Source organism: Octopus bimaculoides, chromosome 13 (assembly GCF_046866305.1).
Source record: "Octopus bimaculoides isolate indiv1 chromosome 13, ASM4686630v1, whole genome shotgun sequence".
Lineage (NCBI taxonomy): Eukaryota > Metazoa > Mollusca > Cephalopoda > Octopoda > Octopodidae > Octopus > Octopus bimaculoides.
The window spans coordinates 18,014,887-18,036,250 of record NC_142940.1 but is presented as its reverse complement, the minus strand read 5'-3'; the positions used below and the strand labels follow the sequence as shown (position 1 = coordinate 18,036,250).

Here is a 21,364-nt window from a genome sequence, read left to right as displayed (position 1 = left end):
GCATGTGTTTTAAAGTAATATGTGAGCTTTTGGTGAGCTGCATCTACAATATTTTAATTCTCTTCTCCTTTTACTGTTTTTGATAAAAGAGAATGACTCTCCTCAAACACAATAAAATATGCTTCCAAACCAAATACAAAAACAAGATAAAAATGAACATCCATTTTAAATGTGAGGCTCTCTGTTATTGGAACTGATAATATTAATATAAAAGGAATAGGAAATTCCTGAACTATTTGTATTTAATTTTATGTTCTGGGTTCCAATCTCACCAGGATCCACCAATCAAAATTAACTCTCTCTCTCTCTTCTGATAAATTTGCAGCCTTGTGGCAATTTGAGGAATCCTTATTTATTTTGGGGTATAGGATGTGGACGAAATTATAATAGTGAGACAGTTTTGTCTGTTTTACAATATCTGAATTAAATGTTTCAGGGGGTCAATAAAATATATACCAACAAGATGTATGTAATGGTATTGGTATGTTTGTATGTTTAACCAACTCCTCTTCCTAAAAAAAGAAAAAAATATGACTTGAGCTAAGACAAAAAAAAAACTACCAAAACATTATTATGAAAATAATGGAGTTTACATTTAAACAACAGACTATTGGAACAAATGCTTTAGAAAATTCAATTTCTTTTGTATAATAACTGAATTCATATCCAATTCTGCTTTCCATACCTTTAGGATCTGAAATGCCATTAATATACTTGTTCCAAAGGGTGATTTTTCCCATTGCTAATTGGCTTTGTGCCTGTTTGTAAATAAAAAGTCCTTATAATTGTGGTAGATCCTGTAGTGCAGCTGTAATTTCTTAATGGACCAGGTTCATTACTCAATTACAATTAGTTAGAATATTTTTACATATATTATCATTAATGTCCTTGGGGAGGAAAACATTAGTGTTAAAACAATGTCATTTATTTTTCCCTTTCAATGTGAGGCCTCATGCCAATGTAAAGATTATTATTATTATCATTATTATTATTACTCCTATTATCATTATTATTAAAGACAAGTTGAGAGAAGCATTAGCATATCCATAGCAGCATCTCTTCTGGCTCTATTTTCTGCGTTTAAATTCCTCTGAGGTCAACTTTGCCTTTCATCTTTTTGGGGTCGATGAAATGAGTACCAGTTGAATGCTGGGGACTGATGAACTCAACTTACCCCTCCCCTAAAATTTCAGGCCTTGTGCCTCTAGTAGAAAGGATTATTATTATTATTATTATTATTATTATTATTATCATTATCATTATTAATATTATTATTATTATTATTATTACTTTAGTTATATTTTGAACATATCTGTGATAGTGTATTTTGCCAAATAATCTAACAAATATATACATACATACGTGCACACATGCATATATATATACATACAAACTAAGACAGGGACAAATTACAAGTTGATTATTTAATTAATTGACATTTAAATAAATATTTGTTGAAACACAGTTACTATAAGAAAATGTTCATAGATGCTTTCATCTCATTTTTTTTTTTTTTTTGCCAAGTATGAGGTGGATAGTTTGTTGGTGGTGTCAAATTGTTATTTTATTATTGTTAATAAATTACTTTAGACATTCAATAAAAAAAAGAATTGAATAAATGATAAATAAATAAATTATACATGTTAAATTTGTTCAGTTGTTTGTATATTTTATTGATTTGACTATTGATTCATTGAATGTACTTATTGTGAAATTCAAGAAAGTAGACTGAGTGCAAGTGAACTGAGACAGCATCCATGCTCCAGAGTGAGATGATAGGAAATGGCTGTTTGGTTGCACTGGTGATTTGGCACAGTTGACTGGACACTGAACTTATTTTGGTGGCAGTACTTTTTCACTCTGGAGACAAATGTACACAAAAATAATGCACACACAAAAATATACCCATACCTGTTGGGGCAAGCAAAAGCGAAATCGTGATGGCACCTGTGCCCAGCATCGCCTTTCTGGCACTTGTGCCCGTGGCATGTGTAAGGACTTTCGAGCGAGATCGTTGCCAGTGCCCCTGGACTGGCTCTTGTGTGGGTGGCACATAAAATACACCATTTTGAGCATGGCCGTTGCCAGTACCGCCTGACTGACCTTCATGCCGCTGGCACGTAAAAGCACCCACTACATTCTCGGAGTGGTTGGCGTTAGGAAGGGCATCCAGCTGTAGAAACTCTGCCAAATCAGATTGGAGCCTGGTGTATCCATCTGGTTCACCAGTCCTCAGTCAAATCGTCCAACCCATGCTAGCATGGAAAGTGGACGTTAAATGATGATGATGATGAGATAGGGAAAGCAAAAGAGAGACATTACAATTTATTAATTGAACATGACTGACATAAGCACCTTACCACCTCTCACACACATATAGAGAAATTTGCTCATACACATAAACAGAGAGGGTGAGACATTACAATTCATTAACTTTTAGTATACTGAAGATGAATCATGTCGCCGTACGAGTTTTCTTCCCTGTACCTGCAGACGCATTGTGTCGCACTGAGAGGGGAGAAAACTCAACATAAACACTTTTCTTCGCCTCACACACATAGAGAAATATGCTTACATGCATAAAAAGAGAGACAGAGATGTGGAGAGAGATGAGAAAAATGTTAAAACATGATGTTAGATACATCAAAGATGTCAAGATAGGCAACACCAAAACAGCAGTGCCAAAACATCTTATACTCTTCATGGTTATAGAGACAACTACATCAACATTTTCTTCCATCCTTGAGCTCTTGACTCTTGGTGGTTTCATGGAAATATTGCGATGACATACAACATGCTTTGGAAATTTTTTAAACCAAGGATGCTACAAATGGTCTGAAATGTGAAATGGTAGTAACATATAACAAAAGAATGCCTTTATGGAGACCTGCCAAGAGTTAGCAAGAAAATCAGGCAGACAGCTGTGACTATCTGGTCACTGCATGTGCAACTCTGAACTGGAAGCATCCAAATTAGTCTTGTGGAATCCACTTCATGGTGATGTAAAAAAAGGAAAACAATGTCACACTTCAACAACTTGATCACAGACACTGGCCTGGAATGTATCCAGGACCTCAAGGCAGTGATGATGGACCAGGAAGTGTGACAGTGTGGGCTCTGGTTCAAACCCAGCCATAAAAAAAAAAAGAAAACTGCCAATTTCTTCCAGAGACGAAGGAAAAGGAGGAGGCAGACAAGTACTTTAATTATAAATCCTGAAATAATGGTTTCAAATTTTGGCACAAGGTCAGCAATTTTGGGGTATGAGGCCCCAGCACTCGACTGGTATTAATTTTATTAACCCTGAAAGGTAAAGTAAACCTCATCAGAATTTGAACTCAGAACATAAAAACGGACAAAATATCGCTAAGCATTTTGCCCAGAGTGCTAATGATTCTGCCTGCTCACTGCCTTTATCTATCCTGAAATAATGAAAGGTTGTTGATATTGGTGGAATTGAACTAAGAGTACAAAAAACTGAAATGAATACAACAAGGCAATCTATCAAACCTGCTCAAAGAGAATGGCAATAGAAATGTAGCAAAGCTTCTTTTTCTTAGTATTTATGCTGCTTTATGCAGGGAAACGATGTAAAGGTAAACTTAAAATGTCCCAAAGGAATACTGCTAACATGGAATATAACATAGTTTGACTAACTCATCATAAGTTTATGCAGAGTTAAGGTACATGGTCAGATGCTTCCACTACACAGAACAGCTGAAATTAAATCACAAACAGTGCTCCATCATGGTCACAGTCAATGACTGAAACAAATAAAAAAAATAAAAGATGATGATAAGAGTTTGGTGCAGTTATTTGCTGTAAAAATGTAGACCCTAACATGTCAGGCCTTTCCCTTCATCAGAGGATGAGGAAATGAGAAAAGATGATATTGTCACTTGGGCTGGAAATAATACACTATGATGATGATGACCAAAACAGGATCTAGTTTGGACCTTTATTTACTGGGGCTTTTTTTTTCTAAATTGAACTAATTTAACTATTTTATAGTCATCTGTGTGTGAATATCAAAAATATACATTCATGCCTATTAATATGATGCTACAAACTTATTGTTGAACTAAAAGAAATCAATATATTTTTCAAAGAGATTAAGTGCTGACAACAGTTAAAAAAAAAAAGACAAAGATCTTAAATTGTATCAAAAGCCAATAGAAAATGCATAATAAATGAAAAGTTAGAACAGAAAAAAGAATATTTTAGATATCACAGGAAAGATAATGTAACGCTGAAATGTATGTAACGTTGCTGGACTGCACACCAGTCCAACCTAAGCTATTATAGGAAAACTAGACATAATAAAATCAATGAAGATTATGATCTTGAGGAAAATAGTTAACAATAGTGATGAAGTGGTTGGATAAGAGTATGCAAAAGTAAAGCAGTTTATCAAAATACATCACTGAATTATTGATGATGAGAAGACATATTATATTCAAAACGACACAGACTTAAGTAATTTAAAATGCTATTTATTTTTTAAGAAACATGAAAAAAAAAAATCGCTGATGAAAAGATAATGCAGCAATGAAAACAAAAGTGAGCCTTATCTTGTTAAAAACTGGAGGTTACCAATAAAGTTTTAAGTAAGCCAATTTTTGGTGATGCTTCTGTTCTTCACTTGTTGTATATAGCTATAAGAATAAATGGTTATAAATATTAATCGAATCAGATATCATCTTCATCATCATCATCTTTAGAAAAATAAATTATTATTATTATTATCATGGCCTAGTGGTTAGGGTTTTGTACTTATGATTGTGAGATCGTGGTTTCAATTCCAAGGCAGAGTTGTGCATTATATTCTTGAGCAAAACACTTCATTTCACATTGCTCTGCAATAACCTTGAGCCCTCTCTTGTGGTCCACCATACATCTGTTCAGACAATGTCAGTTTGATGGAAATAGTGATCTAATGTACAGTACATACATTTGATCACTATAAAGAAATCATTTGTGCAGGTTATTAGGGAAGAGCTGAACACTCATATGTTGTCTTTGACAGGAGAATCCATCATCATCACCATCGTTATTATAATTATTATTATTATTATTATTATTATTATTATTATTATTTTTTGTGGTAAGTGCAGGCATGGCTATGTGGTTAAGAGGTTTGCTTCCCAATTACATGGGTTCAAATTCAAGTCCTATCGGGCAAGGGCTTTCTACTATAGCCCTTGGATGACCAAAGCCTTGTGAATAGATTTGATACATGGAAACTGAAAGAAGCCCATCATAGTATGTGTGTGCATATGTGTATAGTTGTATCTCCTTAAATTGACATTGTGTGATTGTTGTAACCAAATGTCTTTCATTTTCAATAGCAGCAAAAACATGTCCAGCCATGAGGTAGGAATAGGCTAAGGGTAGGTGACGGGAAGAGCATCTGACCCTAAAAAATTTGGCTCGATGGACTCTGTCTGACGCTTGCAAGCAGGAAAAAGTAGACATTAAAATGATGGTGATAATGATATAAACAATCAATATATTATTAGGGAGAAAAACTCGAATGATGCTGAACACATCTCAGCCATTACAAGGGGGAGACAAGCACCTCCAGCCAGCAAAGGCTTAGCTGGGTGGAGGTGCTTGTCTCCCCCTTGTAAACATAAGGACACAGGAAATGTGTCAAGGCCGACAGGAAGCGGTGCAGCTTCCTAGGTCTAACCAACTGTAGTATTATTCCTTTCAGGAGACTGTCACATTAAGTTGACAGCATACAACTACTTCATATTGATATTGTTTCATCAAAGTGAAGGATAAAGAGTTCAAAATACATTATAACAATTTTATAAACGATAAAGAAAAGAAAGAATATGAAGTGTTAAACAAAGGCTGTGTGCAGAAATGTGTGTGAATGTGTGGAAGTGGAGATCATCCACTCAATATATATGCAATCCTACTAAGTTAAAAGTCCTTAAAGTGTGAATGTGTGAACATTGAAGAAAAGTCATGAACAGTCTATGAAGGGCTTAACCCTTTAGCATTTAAACAGGCCATATTTGGCCCAAATATTCTACTTGATTTATGTTAAAAGCAGCCAGATCTGGCATTTCACACCTACACTACAATGTCATTGTAAAAATAAGCAATCACATTATTCAAATATTGAAACTATGAGATAATGCATGATTAGTTCAAAACAATGTGAATAAATAAACATTACAGTTTACAGAATAATCTGAATGCTAAAGGGTGAAGAAGAAAAAGAATAAAGTACCTTACCTTGTCTGTATTCTGGGGTATGGTACTCTTAATAGTTATTTCTGGCAAAAATATTGGTGCTTTCCCAAATGACTGATGATGTGAAACTTTTCTGTTCCTAACAGTATCAATATTATATGTGGTGGGACTGAAAGAATTTGGAATTTACCGAAATAAGCATGGCATTTACCAAGTTTACAGTGAAATATTTTTCTTTATTTTGAAAGTTATTGTTTTTGTTGTTGCTAATGTTTGGCTTCAGTTTTGGCTCTGATTTAGCAGACTTATTTTACAATTTTTATTTATGTGTTTCAGCCAAGTGGCTGCGGTCATGTTAACTCTTTTGTTACTAACCTGGCTGAAATCGGCTCTGGCTCTGAGTACAAATGTCTTGTTTTCATAAGTTTTGAATTAAAATCTTCCACTAAACCTTAGTCACAATTTATGTTCCTAAGACTAGCTGAATGATAACTAAGTTATTTTACTAAATTCTTTGTTATATTTAAAGTAATTGAAAGAAACAGAGAGCATCTCAAAATAAATACAGTAACGAAAGGGTTAAGATAGAAAACATAGGCACAGGTGTGGCTGTGTGGTAAAAAGTTTGCCTTCCAACCACATGATTCCAGGTTCAGTCCCATTGTGCAGCACCTTGGGCAAGTGTCTTCTACTGTTGCCTCAGGCTAATCAAAGCCTTGTGAGTGGATTTGGTAGATGGAAACTAAAAGAAGCCCATTTTATATATATATGTCAGTGTGGTGTGTGTGTGTGTGTGTGTGTGTGTGTGTGTGTGTGTGTATGTGTGTACATGTGTGCATGTGTGTATGTCTTTGTGTCTGTGTTTGTCCCCCACCACTACTTGACAACTGGTGTTGCTGTGTTTACGTCTCTGTAACCTAGCAGTTTGGCAAGAGAGATCAATAGAATAAGTAGCAGGCTTTAAAAAAAAATAAGCACTGGGATCAATTCATTCAACTAAAGTTCTTCAAGACAGTGCCCCAACATGGCCACAGTCTAATGATTGAAACAAGTAAAAAAAAACATACAAGATATACACAGGTAAGGCCCTTATAGAAACAACAGAAAGTTAACAGAGAGGAAATAGCCTGTTCATGAGGTTGTCTGGGGTGGTGTCAGGGTTACTAACCCTGACACCATCCCAGACAAAATGCAAAATATCTTAAAACTCTATATACTGAACTTTTTAAACCTGTTACCACACAACTACTTCCAGATGGTTTTGTTTCCTTGTTTAGCTTACTGGTTGCAGGTATGGCTGTGTGGTTAAGTCTGCTTCCCAACAACATGGTTTGGGGTTCAGTTCAGTCCCACTCTATGGCACCTTGGGCAAGTTTCTACTATTATTGCCCTGGGCCAACCAAAGCTTTGTGAATGGATTTCATCATCATCATCATCATCATCATCGTTTAATGTCCTTTTCCATGCTGGCATGGGTTAGATGGTTTGACTGGGGACTGGCAAGCCAGGAGGCTGCACCATGCTCCAATGTGATCTATCAAGGTTTCTACAGCTGGATGCCTTTCCTAGCGCCAACCACTCCAAGAGTTTATCTTTGGTATTACAAGGAGCTTTGTTGGTGTCTCGCTCAACTGTGCTCCACACATAATAATCAAGGGGGTTACAGTCTTGAGAGTTAGGTGGCCTGATGTTAGGAGTATGTGGTTGCAGAAATTAACTGACAGCCATTACTGGGTTCTCCTGTTTGTGTGTCATGGTGCAGAGTCCTGTTGCTAGACACAAGGTCTTCCAGCAGCCACCCTCTTGACCCAGGGCAGCACTACCTCTTCCAGGCACTTGATGTAGGCCTCTGTGTTGAGTTTGAGGCCATGTGAGAAGATGAATGGAGGCATAATGTCACCATCACTAGTGATCATTCCAAACACCATGATTTTGACTGGATGTTTGATTTTTATCACTCTCGGTACATGTCCTCAGTTTGCATTGTCCTCAGACTGACATCCAAACACTCTGAAATGTTCGTACTGGAGCCTCCAACGTGAATGCTAAGCAGTACAGCATGTCATGTCGTTTCCAAATTTCTGGCAGAGTGAATTGCATCATGGTACTGTTTTTCTTACAGATGGTGCCCAACTAACCCTACTATACTGTGTAGACAACGAAATCATAAAGAAACAATGCACATGTGCGAAATTAAAAATATAAAATGGCGACAATTTACATTGCACCCCCTGTATAAATATATATATATATATATATATATATATATATATATATATGCACACACATATATATACTTATATATATATCTGAGTGGGGAGGCACTGTCTCCTTGTCTTGTGTCCTAGTCATAAATATGTGTCCCCATCATACAAGCTGTATATTTTGTTTCTAATCTTCCATGAATATGGAAATGTCTTGCTCGGGTAAAGGTCAGGGTTTTTAGCAGGAAGGGTGTCCAGCTGCAGAAAAAGCTGCCTCAACAAATTCTATCCAACCCATGCATGCACGGTAAAGTGGATTCTATGACAATGATAACAACGACAATGATGGTGATGATAATGACATTATCATGGTGATTGTGGTGGTGATGATGATGATGATGGTGGTGGTGGTGGTGGTGGTAGTGGTCTAAGAGGAAGGATGTGCCCAGGGCCTTCACAGAGCCTTTAAAACCGGTGAAACTGAAAGCACTAATGTTTCTCTTGAGCCATCACAAATCATTTGTGTTGGCACTCCGTCGCTTACGACGTCGAGGGTTCCAGTTGATCCAATCAACGGAACAGCCTGCTCGTGAAATTAACGTGCAAGTGGCTGAGCACTCCACAGCCACGTGTACCCTTAACGTAGTTCTCGAGGATATTCAGCGTGACACAGTGTGACAAGGCTGACCCTTTGAATTACAGGTACAACAAAAACAGGAAGTAAGAGTGAGAGAAAGTTGTGGTGAAAGAGTACAGCAGGGTTTGCCACCATCCCCTGCCGGAGCCACGTAGAGCTTTTAGGTGTTTTCGCTCAATAAACACTCTCAACGCCCGGTCTGGGAATCGAAACCGCGATCCTATGAACGCGAGTCCGCTGCCCTAACCACTGGGCCATTGCGCCTCCCATCACAAATCAACACTGGCAAGAAAGAAATGAATAGCAAGAGTGTTCAAGAAGGCAAGATGATCTGGGGAGGAAGTACTGAGTTTCGTGAGAGAGGGGCGGGATACGATAAATGTTATGAGAAAAAGGAAGACAAGTGGGATAGGAATGGCTGAATAAAGGTGGCATGAGCCCACAGTTAGCTCTGAGAACCTCCATGAAACAGTAAAATCAGTAAAACTGAAGTACCTGAGGTAGCTTGGTTTAGAGTGATTTAAATTCCTCTCGGAGCCAAAACCAAAAGGCTTAGCAGCAGGTTTAAAAGCTTTCAGTTCTGTACAATTTTTTTGGTACTCAGTTGGACATGGTATTAAGGACTGGAAGAAAAGTTGATACATTTGATATTTTTAATTCATAAACTGAATAATAACGTTTCAGAATTATCACTTAGAAACAGTGAATATAATAAACGAAATGAAATTAATATAAATTTGACAGAAAAATAAAATAATTATTAAAATAATTATATATTATTTTATATATATATATATTACATACATAAATTTTTCTGAATCTTCATATTTTTCTATTTGCTAGGACACTGATTTTAAATTGATATTAACCAAATTAATATTCAATTTTTTACCCTTATTATTCAAATTATACATATATAATAACATTGATTAGAGAACATTGCTTAGAGAACAAACATCAAATTCGAGTCAATGACTTTATATAACACTACGCTTCCATACATTTGAGCATATATAAATATTACCATGGCCTTCATCATCATCATCATCATCATCATCATCGTCTAATGTCCGCTTTCCATGCTGGCATGGGTTGGACGATTTGACTGAAGACTGGCAAGCCAGAAGGCTGCACCAGGCTCCAATCTGATCTGGCAAGGTTTCTACAGCTGGATGCCCTTCCTAATACCAACCACTCCGAGAGTGTAGTGGGTGCTTTTACGTGCCACCGGCACGAGGGCCAGTCACACATATAAAAGGAATACATATATAAAAGCACAGAAAGTAAAAATATATATATGCACATAAAAATATAAAATATATAGAAAAATTTGTCAAGAAAAGGAATATACAAATACCAAAACATGTCAAGTGACTAAAAACTAAAAATATCAATCGACTAAAAAGAAAAAAGTTTCTACTCCCCTCAATTAAAAATATATCAAAATAGTTTGTTTCATAAAAGCAATATTAGGTTGAAGTCCAAGGAGTGTAAGAGAGTTCCACAAAATCAAGTCAAAACACATCTATGGCCATTTCGGGAGTTCACTACCTGGTTCTTGTTATGAGTTAAAGCGCATCTCAGCAATGACCCCTTCATCAGGATGAACAGGAATTCCACACTCGGGTCGTTCACCGACGAACTATTTTCATATATTTTTAATTGAAAGGAGTAGAAGCTTTTTTCTTTTTAGCTAATTGATATTTTTAGTTTTTAGTCGCTTGACATGCTTTAGTATTTGTATATACCTTTTCTTGGTAGGCCTTTCTATATATTTTGTATTTTTATGTGCATATATATATCTTTTTACCTTCTGTGCTTTTATATATGTATTCCTTTTATATGTTGCAGGCCATGGTAATATTCATATATGCTCAAATGTATGGAAGCATGGTGTTATATAAAATTGTTGATTCGAATTTGATTGTTCTCTAATCAATGTTTTTTGTTTTTGTCTCAGTTTCATTTGAGCACTTCTTTTTTGCAGCCCTATAAACCCTTTCGTTTCTTTAAAAAGGGACAAAAATTATTTCCAGTTCTATATTTAAGAGATGACGAATTATGTACATTATTTATATTTGACTGATATTTGTCCTCATCTTGTTTCTTGTTAATACAATGTTTCAGCTGATTTAGAATATGAAGGAAGGGGCCACAAGAGGTTTGTTGCTGTTAAAGAGACAAGAGCTGTTAAAGCTGCTCACTTTAGACAAGAAAAGGCGGGAGTTATCTGAGTGGAACTGGAAAGAGAGATGAAAATGTTGGTGACACAGTGACAAGGAAGGCTTTCGGAGTAAAAAAGCAGGAAGGGTGGCTAGGTAGAGGTTGCACAACTGTATCCAAATATGCAATGAAATGGTTGATGAAAACAAAAGGTAGAGAGAAAGTTTACTAGAGGAACATAGTGGCAAAAAGAGGCAAGAGAAAGAGAGCACTATTTGCCAACTTATAATCACATGGCTCAGTGGTTAGAGTGTCGGGCTCACAGTCATGAGGTAGTGAGTTTGATTCTTGGATCAGGCTGTGTGTTGTGTTCTTGAGCAAGACACTTTATTTCACGTTGCTCCAGTTCACTCAGCTGTAGAAATGAGCTGCAACATCACTGATGCCAAACTGTACTGACCTTTGCCTTTTCCTTGGAAAACATCAGTGGCACGGAGAGGGGATGCTGGTATGCATGGATGACTTGCTTGGACTTGTGCCTTGGAGGGGAACTTTCTAGGTGCAATCTGATGATCATTCATGACCAAAGGGGGTCTTTTTAATCACATACACACACATACACCCACATATGATTCATTGAGAACTGCATCATAAAGAAAACTTCCTTTCATTAGTTACTTAGCCTCTTCCACAATGTTTATAGCAATCAACAGTACTGACTCTGTTGACTCAGCCTTTTAGGACACAGATATACAGATAATGATGGTGGTAGAAATACTGGAAAGGAAATTGGCCACCACTACCACCACCAATAATAATAATAATAACTAGCAGTACTTGTAGAAATTCCACAGCCGTTTGGAAAATGGCATGATGAAATATCTTTCTTGAGATGTGAAAATCCCCATAGGCAGTATTGAAGGATCAATCAATCTATCTACCTATCTATCTGAAAAATTGTTGAAAAAAATGTCCCTGCAATAATGTAAAGTTCATAGAAAATGTAAAGTTCTGCAATTTTTCTTTTTTCTTGGGAATTATAAAAAGAAAACATCCATTTTAATTTGTTTGTGTGTAAAAAAAAATATAAGTGCAGGAGTGGCTGTGTGATAAGTAGCTTGCTTACCAACCACATGTTTCCGAGTTCAGTCCCACTGCGTGGCACCTTGGGCAAGTGTCTTCTACTATAGCCTCGGGCCAACCAAAGCCTTGTGAGTGGATTTGGTAGACAGAAATTGAAAGAAGCCCGTCGTATATATATATATATATGTATATATATATGTGTGTGTCTATGTTTGTGTGTCTGTGCTTGTCCTCCTAGCATTGCTTGACAACCAATGCAGGTGTATTTATGTCCCCGTCACTTAGCGGTTCGGCAAAAAAAGAGACCGATAGAATAAGTACTAGGCTTACAAAGAATAAGTCCTGGGGTCGATTTGCTCGACTAAAGGCGGTGCTCCAGCATGGCCACAGTCAAATGACTGAAACAAGTAAAAGAGAGTAAAAGAGTGTATGTGTGAATGTACCAAACAGGCCAATATATTCTTCCTCCACTTTTGGTAACCCAGTCAGTATGAAATGCACTGTTGTTCCATAATGTGTTATGTTAATGTATAGAGTGTTTGTGTGTCACAGAAGAGGAAGTGGGGAAGGGGATGGTGGTAAGGAAATATACTTGACATAAACCTATTTAAGTTGATCAACACACCCATTTCGCTCGTCATGCTAACGATTCTGCCAGCTCACTGCCTTAATAATAATAATAATAATTATAATAACAATAATTATGGTGATAATGATAATAAAGATAAAAGTGAACACCAACTTTTCTAGCCTTTAGAAATGTTGCTGTTTTCCGTGTAGTCATTGGATGGGATGTTATTTTGCTGTGTAGTTTGGACTTCAAGACTGCATTCATATTTGTTTTCTAAAAATTAATTTAAAAAAAATTCAAGTATGAAAGCAATGAAGCTGACTGAAAGCATAATGAGTTGTTTAATACACACAGGGAAAGAATTTACAATAGCATTAAGACAACTTATTTCAATAAAATTTGGCATCAGAGTACAAATTTATTGATGTATAAGGCCAATGGCCAGTAGGAATAGAAACTGTATAGACAAATACTGGTTTCAAATTTTGGCACAAGGCCAGCAATTTTGGGGGAGGGTGTAAGTTAATAATAGCGACCCCAGTGCTAAACAGATACTTATTTTATTAATTGTGAAAGTCATCATTGTCATCATCATCATCGTCATCATCATCATCATCGTTTAACATCCGCTTTCGATGCTAGCATGGATTGGACGATTTGACTGAGGACTGGTGAACCAGATGGCTGCACCAGGCTCCAATCTGATCTGGCAGAGTTTCTACAGCTGGATGCCTTTCCTAACGCCAACCACTCTGAGAGTGTAGTGGGTGCTTTTACGTGCCACCGGCACGAAAGCCAGTCAGGAGGTACTTGGCAACGAACTCGCTCGGACATCTTTTCACGTGTGACAGGCACAAGTGCCAGGAATGCGACGTTGGTAATGATCACACTCAAATGGTGCTATTGACCTGCCACCTGCACGGAAGCCAGACAGCTGGTGCTCTGGCAACGATCATGCTCGGACGGTGCTCTTAGTGATCTACTGGTACAGGTAAGGCAAATCAAGCTAGGCAGAATTCGAACTCAGAATGTAAAGATGGATGAAATGCCATGAAGCATGTTGCCCAGTGTGCTAACGACTCTGCCAGTTCGCCACCTTATGCATAAGCAAATATTGATTTCAAATTTTGACAGAAGGCCAGAATTTCGTGGGGACGGGGCTAAGTCAATTGCATCGACCTCCAGTGTTCAACTGGTATTTATTTTATCAACCTTAAAAGGATGAAAGGCAAAGTAGACCTCAGTTGTATTTGAACTCAGAATGTAAAGACAGATGAAATGCTAGGCATTTTACCCAGTGTGCTAACAATTCTGTCAGCTTGCTGCCTCTGTGAAAAACAGAGTCCAAGAAAACTAGTGGTGGTTTGCAGTCATCATCACCCTCATGCTCATCCTCGTCATTTAAATACTGCCTGCATACTGGGTCGGACACTTAGACAGGAGCTGGCAAGAGAGGCCCTACAGTTTGCATTGGCATGGCTCCCACAGTTGGATGTCCTTGTGTGTGTTGGCACTCCGTCGCTTACGACGTCGAAGTTTCCAGTTGATCCAATCAACGGAACAGCCTGCTCATGAAATTAATGTGCAAGTGGCTGAGCACTCCACAGACATGTGTACCCTTAGCGTAGTTCTCGGGGATATTCAGCATGACACAGTGTGACAAGGCTGACCCTTTGAAATATAGGTACAACAGAAACAGGAAGTAAGAGTGAGAGAAAGTTGTGGTGAAAGAGTACAGCAGAGTTCGCCACCATCCCCTGCCGGAGCCTCGTGGAGCTTTAGGTGTTTTCGCTCAATAAACACTCACAACGCCCGGTCTGGGAATCGAAACCGTGATCCTATGACCATGAGTCCGCTGCCCTAACCACTGGGCCATTGCGCCTCCACTGGATGTCCTTACTAAGGCATTAAAAAGCATTATACAGTAAAGCCCCTAAGTTTGGATAATCTTCCATTGGGTGAAGAAGGTACTACCATTTCAGGATTGACACTCAGCTGATTTTTTTTCTTAGAGAAAACTTAAAGCTAAATATCAGATTTATAGATCTCACTGAAAATGTTTTAAACATACCTCCTCATTTTCATATCTTCCAGGTCCTACCAAAGGAAACCCTTTAGGCTGCAGATGTTTGATCAAAAACTTGCTGGCAGGTAGCATAAAGGGATACACATCTCTATGTCGGAAACTTTCAAATACAGCATTGCCTGAGTTCTTGGCTAAAAGAATGATAATAAAAAGAATAAGAATAAGAACAAAAAGCTTTTCTATTATAGGCACAAGGTCAAAGAATTTTGGGCGATGGGGGAAGTCAATGACATCGACTGCAGTGCTCAACTGGTCCTTACTTCATTGACCCAGAAAGGAGGAAATCTAAGGTCAACCTCAGCAGAATTTAAAATCAGAATTTTTTCTTTTATTCTTTCATCCTTTTACTTTTTCAGTCATTTAACTGTGGCCATGCTGGAGCACTGCCTTTAGTCGAGCAAACTGATCCCAGGACTTATTCTTTGTAAGCCTACTACTTATTCTATCGGTCTCTTTTGCCAAACCACTATGTTACGGGGATGTAAACACACCAGCATTAGTTGTCAAGCGATGTTGGGGGGGGGGGGGACAAACACAGACATACAAACACACACACACACACGTATAAATATATATATATATATATATATATATATATATATACAATGGGCTTCATTCAGTTTCCATATACCAAATCCACTCACAAGGCTTTGGTCGACCTGAGGCTACAGTAGAAGACACTTTTCCCAAGGTGCCACACAGTGGGACTGAACCCAGAACCACGTGGCTGCTAAGCAAGCCACTTACCACACAGCCACTCCTGGGCCAGACTTTCTTTGTAATCGATATATATATACATATATATATATATATATATATATATATACATTCTTTTATACATTTCAACTCTTAGGCTGCTACCATTCTGGAGCACCACCAGTGAAATATATGTGTGAGTGTGTGTGTGTATGTGTGTGTGTGTGTGTGTGTGTGTGTGTGTGTGTGTGTGTGTGTGTGTGTGACACACAGAGCAGTGAACTTCTTGAATGTTCTGCTTTACATGTATGTGATAATGTCTCTCATGCAATTTTCTGGTGTGTTCTGACTATCTTTGCTTTACTTGTTGTGCTGCTGTTAAGACTATTCCTTCTTGTGATTTGATGCTACCCATCTTTGCAGCGTATTCTATGTTGAGTTCTTTCACCTGTTAAGAAAGACTATTTGTGTCATTGTGTGTTGCTTGTTCCTCTCGATTTTCACACAAACTCGTTACATAATTGTTTTTTGTATCTTTCTAACATTCTCATTTAACCTTTTTATATTCTTCTGAGTTGAAACCCAAAGTTCTTGCTTTCCCCCTTTTTTTCAACAAGATCCATGGTTGCTTCAGACATATACATGGTTGCCTTTTGATTCTCTTCCTTTTTGGTACATTTATTTTGACAGATTCAAGAATTTCATGTTACATGAATTACGACCTATTATCTGGGTTCTTTCCTTCTTGCATCTCGAGTAGTGTTTCAATCTGTTCCTGATATCTTCTATATATTCATTATCTTTTATCCTTTACTTGTTTCAGTCAATTGACTGTGGCCATGCTGGGGCACTGCCTTGAAGGGTTTGAGTCAAACAAAACGACTTCAGGGCTTTAAGTCTGGTGCTTATTCTATCAGTCATTTTTGCTGAACTACTAAGTTACAGGGATCTAAACATACAAACAGCAGTTGTCAAGCAGTGGTAGGAGACAAACACAGACACAAAGACACATACACACATGGATGGGCTTCTTTCAGTTTCCATCAGCCAAATCCACTCATAAGGCTTTGGTCGGCCTGAGGTTATAGTAAATGACACTTGCCCAAAGTGCCACACAGTGGGACTGAATATAGTACCATGTGGTTGGGAGGCAAGCTTCTTATCACTCAGCCACACCTGTGCCCATATTGAGATGTGTGAGAATGCTACAAGTCTCTTACAAAGATCATCAGAGAAATGAAAGGATGTTACAACAAGTAGGTGAAAGACTTCTGAACATTGTGAAAAAAACAAAAGTTCATCTATTATGGCCATATTCGATGAAGCTGAGGCTTGGAAAACATTATCGAAGAAAGAATAGAGGGGCAATAGATGAAGAGTCAGAGAGGCTGACAATGAAATCAATAGATGGTCAATATTAAGAGTTGGTTGAACAAAAATGGTAAGGCAGCTGAAGAATTTGCACTTAATCAGGAAGACTTTTGTTGTAGTGTCATCAATACGCTGCAGGCATACAATACATGATGATGACAATAGTGCCTTTGTTAGCTTATAGTTGTAATCTTTGGGATTTAAATTTTTTTCCCTTTGTGAAATTCAAGCTTCCAGTTAATATAGTAGCATGCTCTTCTGTTTAAATCAGGGGACTGCTCTTGGGGTCAGTCTAATATCTGAATTTGTTGGTATGAATGTGTGTGTGTTTGTGTGTGTGTGTGTGTGTGTGTGTGTGTGTGTGTGTGTGTGTGTGTACTCTTCTGTTTCTAATTATTTGATATTTTCGAAGGAAGGAGCTGGTTTTTAACAAAGATACAAAGCTCCACCATTGGAATGTAGATAAACAAAAACAAATTCACGTTTTGAACTTCAGAAAAGTTTTGCATATTTTAACTGTTCCACTTTCAGATTGTATTTGTAATGTTCCAGTAAGCTGGTTGAATTCTTTTTCTTTAATATACATATGTAAAAAGGCAGCGAGCTGGCAGAAGCGTTAGCATGCCGGGCAAAATGCTTAGCGGTATTACGTCTGTCGCTACGTTCTGAGTTCAAATTCCGCCGAGGTCGACTTTGCCTTTCATCCTTTCGGGGTCGAATAAATAAGTACCAGTTACGCACTGGGGTTGATATAATCGCCTTAATCCATTTGTCTGTCCTTGTTTGTCCCCTCTGCGTGTAACCCCTTGTGGGCAGTAAAGAAATAGGTATTTCGTCTGCCTTTACGTTCTGAGTTCAAATTCCGCCAAGGTTGACTTTGCCTTTCATCCTTTCGGGGTCGATAAATTAAGTACCAGTCTAATCGACTGGCCCCCCCCTCCCCCAAAATTTCGGGCCTTGTGCCTTGAATAGAAAAGAATATGTATGCGCAGGTGTGACTGTGTGGTAATAAGCTTGCTTCCCAATCACATGGTTCCGGGTTCAGTCCCGCTGCGTGGAACCTTGGGCAAGTCTTCTACTATAGCTACGGGCTGACTAAAGCTTTGTGAGTGGATTTGGTTCAGAAACCGAAAGAAACCAGTCTTGTGTGTGTGTGTGTGTGTGTGTGTGTGTGTGTGTGTGTGTGTGTGTGTGTGTGCGTGCGTGCGTGCGTGTGTGTGTGTGTGTGTGTGTGTGTGTGTCTGTCTGACTGTCAGTCCCCTCCTCCCACAGCCGGTGTTGGTGTGTTTAGTTCCCCTAAAGAGACCGATAGAATAAGTACTAGGCTTAAAAAGAATAAGTCCTGGGGTAGATTTCTTCGACAAAAACCCTTTAAAGCAATGCTCCAGCATGGCCGCAGTCAAAGGGCTGAAACAAGTAAAAGAGTATGTATGTATGTATGTACGAATGTGTTGCATGTGTGATTGTTTATGTATATGTATGATGCAAGTCAGTATGCATGTATGTATACTATTGTTTAGGAATTGTATTTTAATGTGGTTTTGTACTATTCATATATCATATACATACGTGTTATGTATGTAATTAGATTTGTATATTTCTTGAACCATAAGATCCTAATCATGTTTGTCTTTTATTTTTAATTGAACTCACATGACGACACGCAAAATATATTAATTCCCTTGACAAAAACCAGGCCACCCTGACTAAAATAGTGTGAGTTACTAATATTATAGAAATAAAATACTTGTTTTGTTACCTGTTGGTAAGAATGCACTAAGGCTTACTTGCAAGCCACCTGGATCCATATTTTTCAATCCGCAGAGTGAATTCAAGTCTCCGTTGCTATGGCGAGGTAAATATCAACAGACGGCGGTGAGTGTAGAAAATAGAAAATGAGAGAGAAGGATAAAAACAAAGTGTTGCATTGACAAGTAAATAAGAATAAGAGGGAAAACAGAGAGGAAGACAGAATAAAGGTGTACACTATAACTGGTGGAGAAAGTAAAAGAGTAAGAAGCGAAAAGAAAAACAGAATTGTACTGGAAGGAAAGAAAAAGCAAAAGACGAGAAGGAGAGAGATGTCATATAATTGAAGTGGAAAGGAAGAAAAATAGAAAAGGGAAAGAGAGGGAGAGAAAGAACAAAATGATAGTAGAAATAAGCGGGAAAAACAAGAGAGAGGGATAGAGAGAAAGAGAGAGAGAGAGAGAGAGAGAGGCCTGGTAAAGTGGTGGAAAAGATCCGCGAGAAAGAGAAAAGCGCGAAGAAATAAGAAACAAGTAAAAAAAAATCTAAAGCATCAACGATGCGTACTGCCTTAATTGTTCGAAACGCCGGTGTTTTAATGGTGGCAGCTGATGAAGGAGATGTTTCTATGTGGCTTGCTTGTTTGTTGTACCTTGTTTATCATTTTGTCCATGTTCTTTTGCCACGTCATGTACCCAGTTATGTATCTATATGTACATGTGGATGAAGGTATGTACATACATGTACATATATATGGATATACTCATATATTGTTTATATATATATATATATATATATATATATAGAGAGAGAGAGAGAGAGAGAGAGAGAGAAAGAGAGAGAGGCCTGGTAAAGTGGTGGAAAAGATCCGCGAGAAAGAAAAAAGCGCGAAGAAATAAGAAACAAGTAAAAAATCTAAAGCATATATATATATTATATATAGAGAGAGAGAGGGGGGGGGAGGGGGGAGAGAGAGAAAGAGATATTGTGGATCCGTGCTTGCATGGTAACAGTAACAAGCCAGTGATGGAAATGAGTATTAAGAAATAGTGGGGTACGCTAAGGCCCGACATGCTGAGGTTTGATGACAAGATCCTATGTGCCATCCCTTTCCGTGAGCAGGAAAGCAAGGGAAAGCTACATCCCTGCCGTATCCCTTGTTTCCATAACTGTAACAGACAGCTAGGCGTGCATAGAGAGAAAGGAAACTAAATGGAAGTATCGCTCAAACCTTTTTTGTATGTCTACTCAAATATGAAGAATTGTTACAGTTGATGTTCAGCTGGGTCTTCTGTGAATTTGTCATTTGAGAGTTCCAATGGATTAATGATCTGGAAAGAAATGCTAGGGAACTTTTTTATGACACAATGGAAGCATAAGAAGAGGAGAGACTATGAAGCTTGGTGGAAGCTACATGCATGTTACTAATTCAGAGAAGCAGAAGTCGTTGTACTGGTGGTATAAGTAAAGAGAAGAAGCAAGACTTGTGTGAGTCTAATTGTGACATGCTGGTTAAATTAGTACCACATTTGCCGGCTTATAAGACACGCCGCATCCTATTTTACTAGGATATTTTGTGGAAAAAACCAGTTTAGTTTGATTCATCATTCACCCATTGAAAGATATGTGGTCTTGGGGAGGAAGAATGTTCCAATCTAAGCTTGGCTATAAAATATTACAACAGTATATGAAACCATAAATTTATCATAAATAAACTATGTTGTGAGAATACTGTAAGCCAACGTTATCTTATTTTAGATGAACTGTATCGTTGTTTATATTCTGGTCAACAGAATTGTCATGCAAGACGTGAAACTCGTGTTTCTGGCTCTGTAACTGCGATCAGTCACCAGGGTAGTGCACCACCGTTCTGGTTTTGTTGTCATTCACTCATTGCAAAGATATGACGAGCGGGTAAGCATTTATCTATATTACTTTCATCTCTCTAGGAGAATTTTTCATTTAGATAATTAAAAAATTGTTTCTGTACGAAAGACTGGGTGTTTGTGTTCGAGTATATGGTACAAAGTCGAAACCTTTCGACTTCGTCAGGAGCGTGTATTGTCATCTATCCTTTTCATAACTTTTATCTGGGTTGTCTTGCGCAGTCGTTATGGAAGTGGTACCATAGTCAGTGGGCATAGGATCTGTCGGTTGATATTTGCAGACGACATGATGCAATTTGCAGACGACATGGTGCAATTTGGCCTACCTGGAAATGACCTCAGTATGTACTGAATGTACAAGGCAAGGATGTGAATCAGTGTCGCGAAGACTGAGACATTGGCCCCTTCAAGAAAGCATTTCCAGTGAACCCTACATGCTTGCGGAATATCACTGAGACAAGTGAAAGTTTTAACATCTCAGGGCAATATTCACGAATAATGGGAAACAGGAGGCTGAACTGGGTGTTAAAATTGCAGGTACCGACAAACTAATACGCTAGCACCAGCATTCGATCCTCAGAGAAGTTGGTGAACGAGCCAAATTCGTTATCAATTCGGTTTTCGAGCCTATCATCACTTATGGTCATGAGTGTAATAACCGAAAGAGGACGATCGCGAATTTAAGCGGCCGAAATGGGGTTCGTCCGAAGG

General features: G+C 38.0%; 1 protein-coding gene across 1 annotated transcript; it reads right to left on the bottom strand.

The window, feature by feature from the left end:
* Positions 1-4,477: 4,477 nt before the first annotated feature.
* Positions 4,478-18,960, bottom strand: LOC106879252 (ciliary microtubule-associated protein 3). Its single transcript, XM_014928743.3, has 6 exons — positions 18,778-18,960; positions 14,937-15,082; positions 13,037-13,138; positions 9,544-9,671; positions 6,250-6,376; positions 4,478-4,655 (listed from the first exon to the last, which is right to left on the bottom strand). The coding sequence occupies exons 1-6, from the start codon at positions 18,824-18,826 to the stop codon at positions 4,590-4,592; spliced, it is 618 nt and encodes a 205-aa protein (XP_014784229.1). The 5' UTR covers positions 18,827-18,960; the 3' UTR covers positions 4,478-4,589.
* Between the last annotated feature and the right edge of the window lie 2,404 nt (positions 18,961-21,364).

What these genes read in the sequence shown, in the direction of transcription:
- LOC106879252 (XM_014928743.3), bottom strand. Translation starts at nt 18,826, where the DNA reads ATGGATCCAGGTGGCTTGCAAGTAAGCCTTAGTGCATTCTTACCAACA. An exon ending in GAAGATATGAAAATGAGGAG is followed by an intron (nt 13,139 to 14,936) that starts GTATGTTTAAAA and finishes ATTAATTTTTAG; the next exon opens with AAAACAAATATGAATGCAGT. An exon ending in TCTAAACCAAGCTACCTCAG is followed by an intron (nt 6,377 to 9,543) that starts GTACTTCAGTTT and finishes AAATTCTTTCAG; the next exon opens with TCCCACCACATATAATATTG.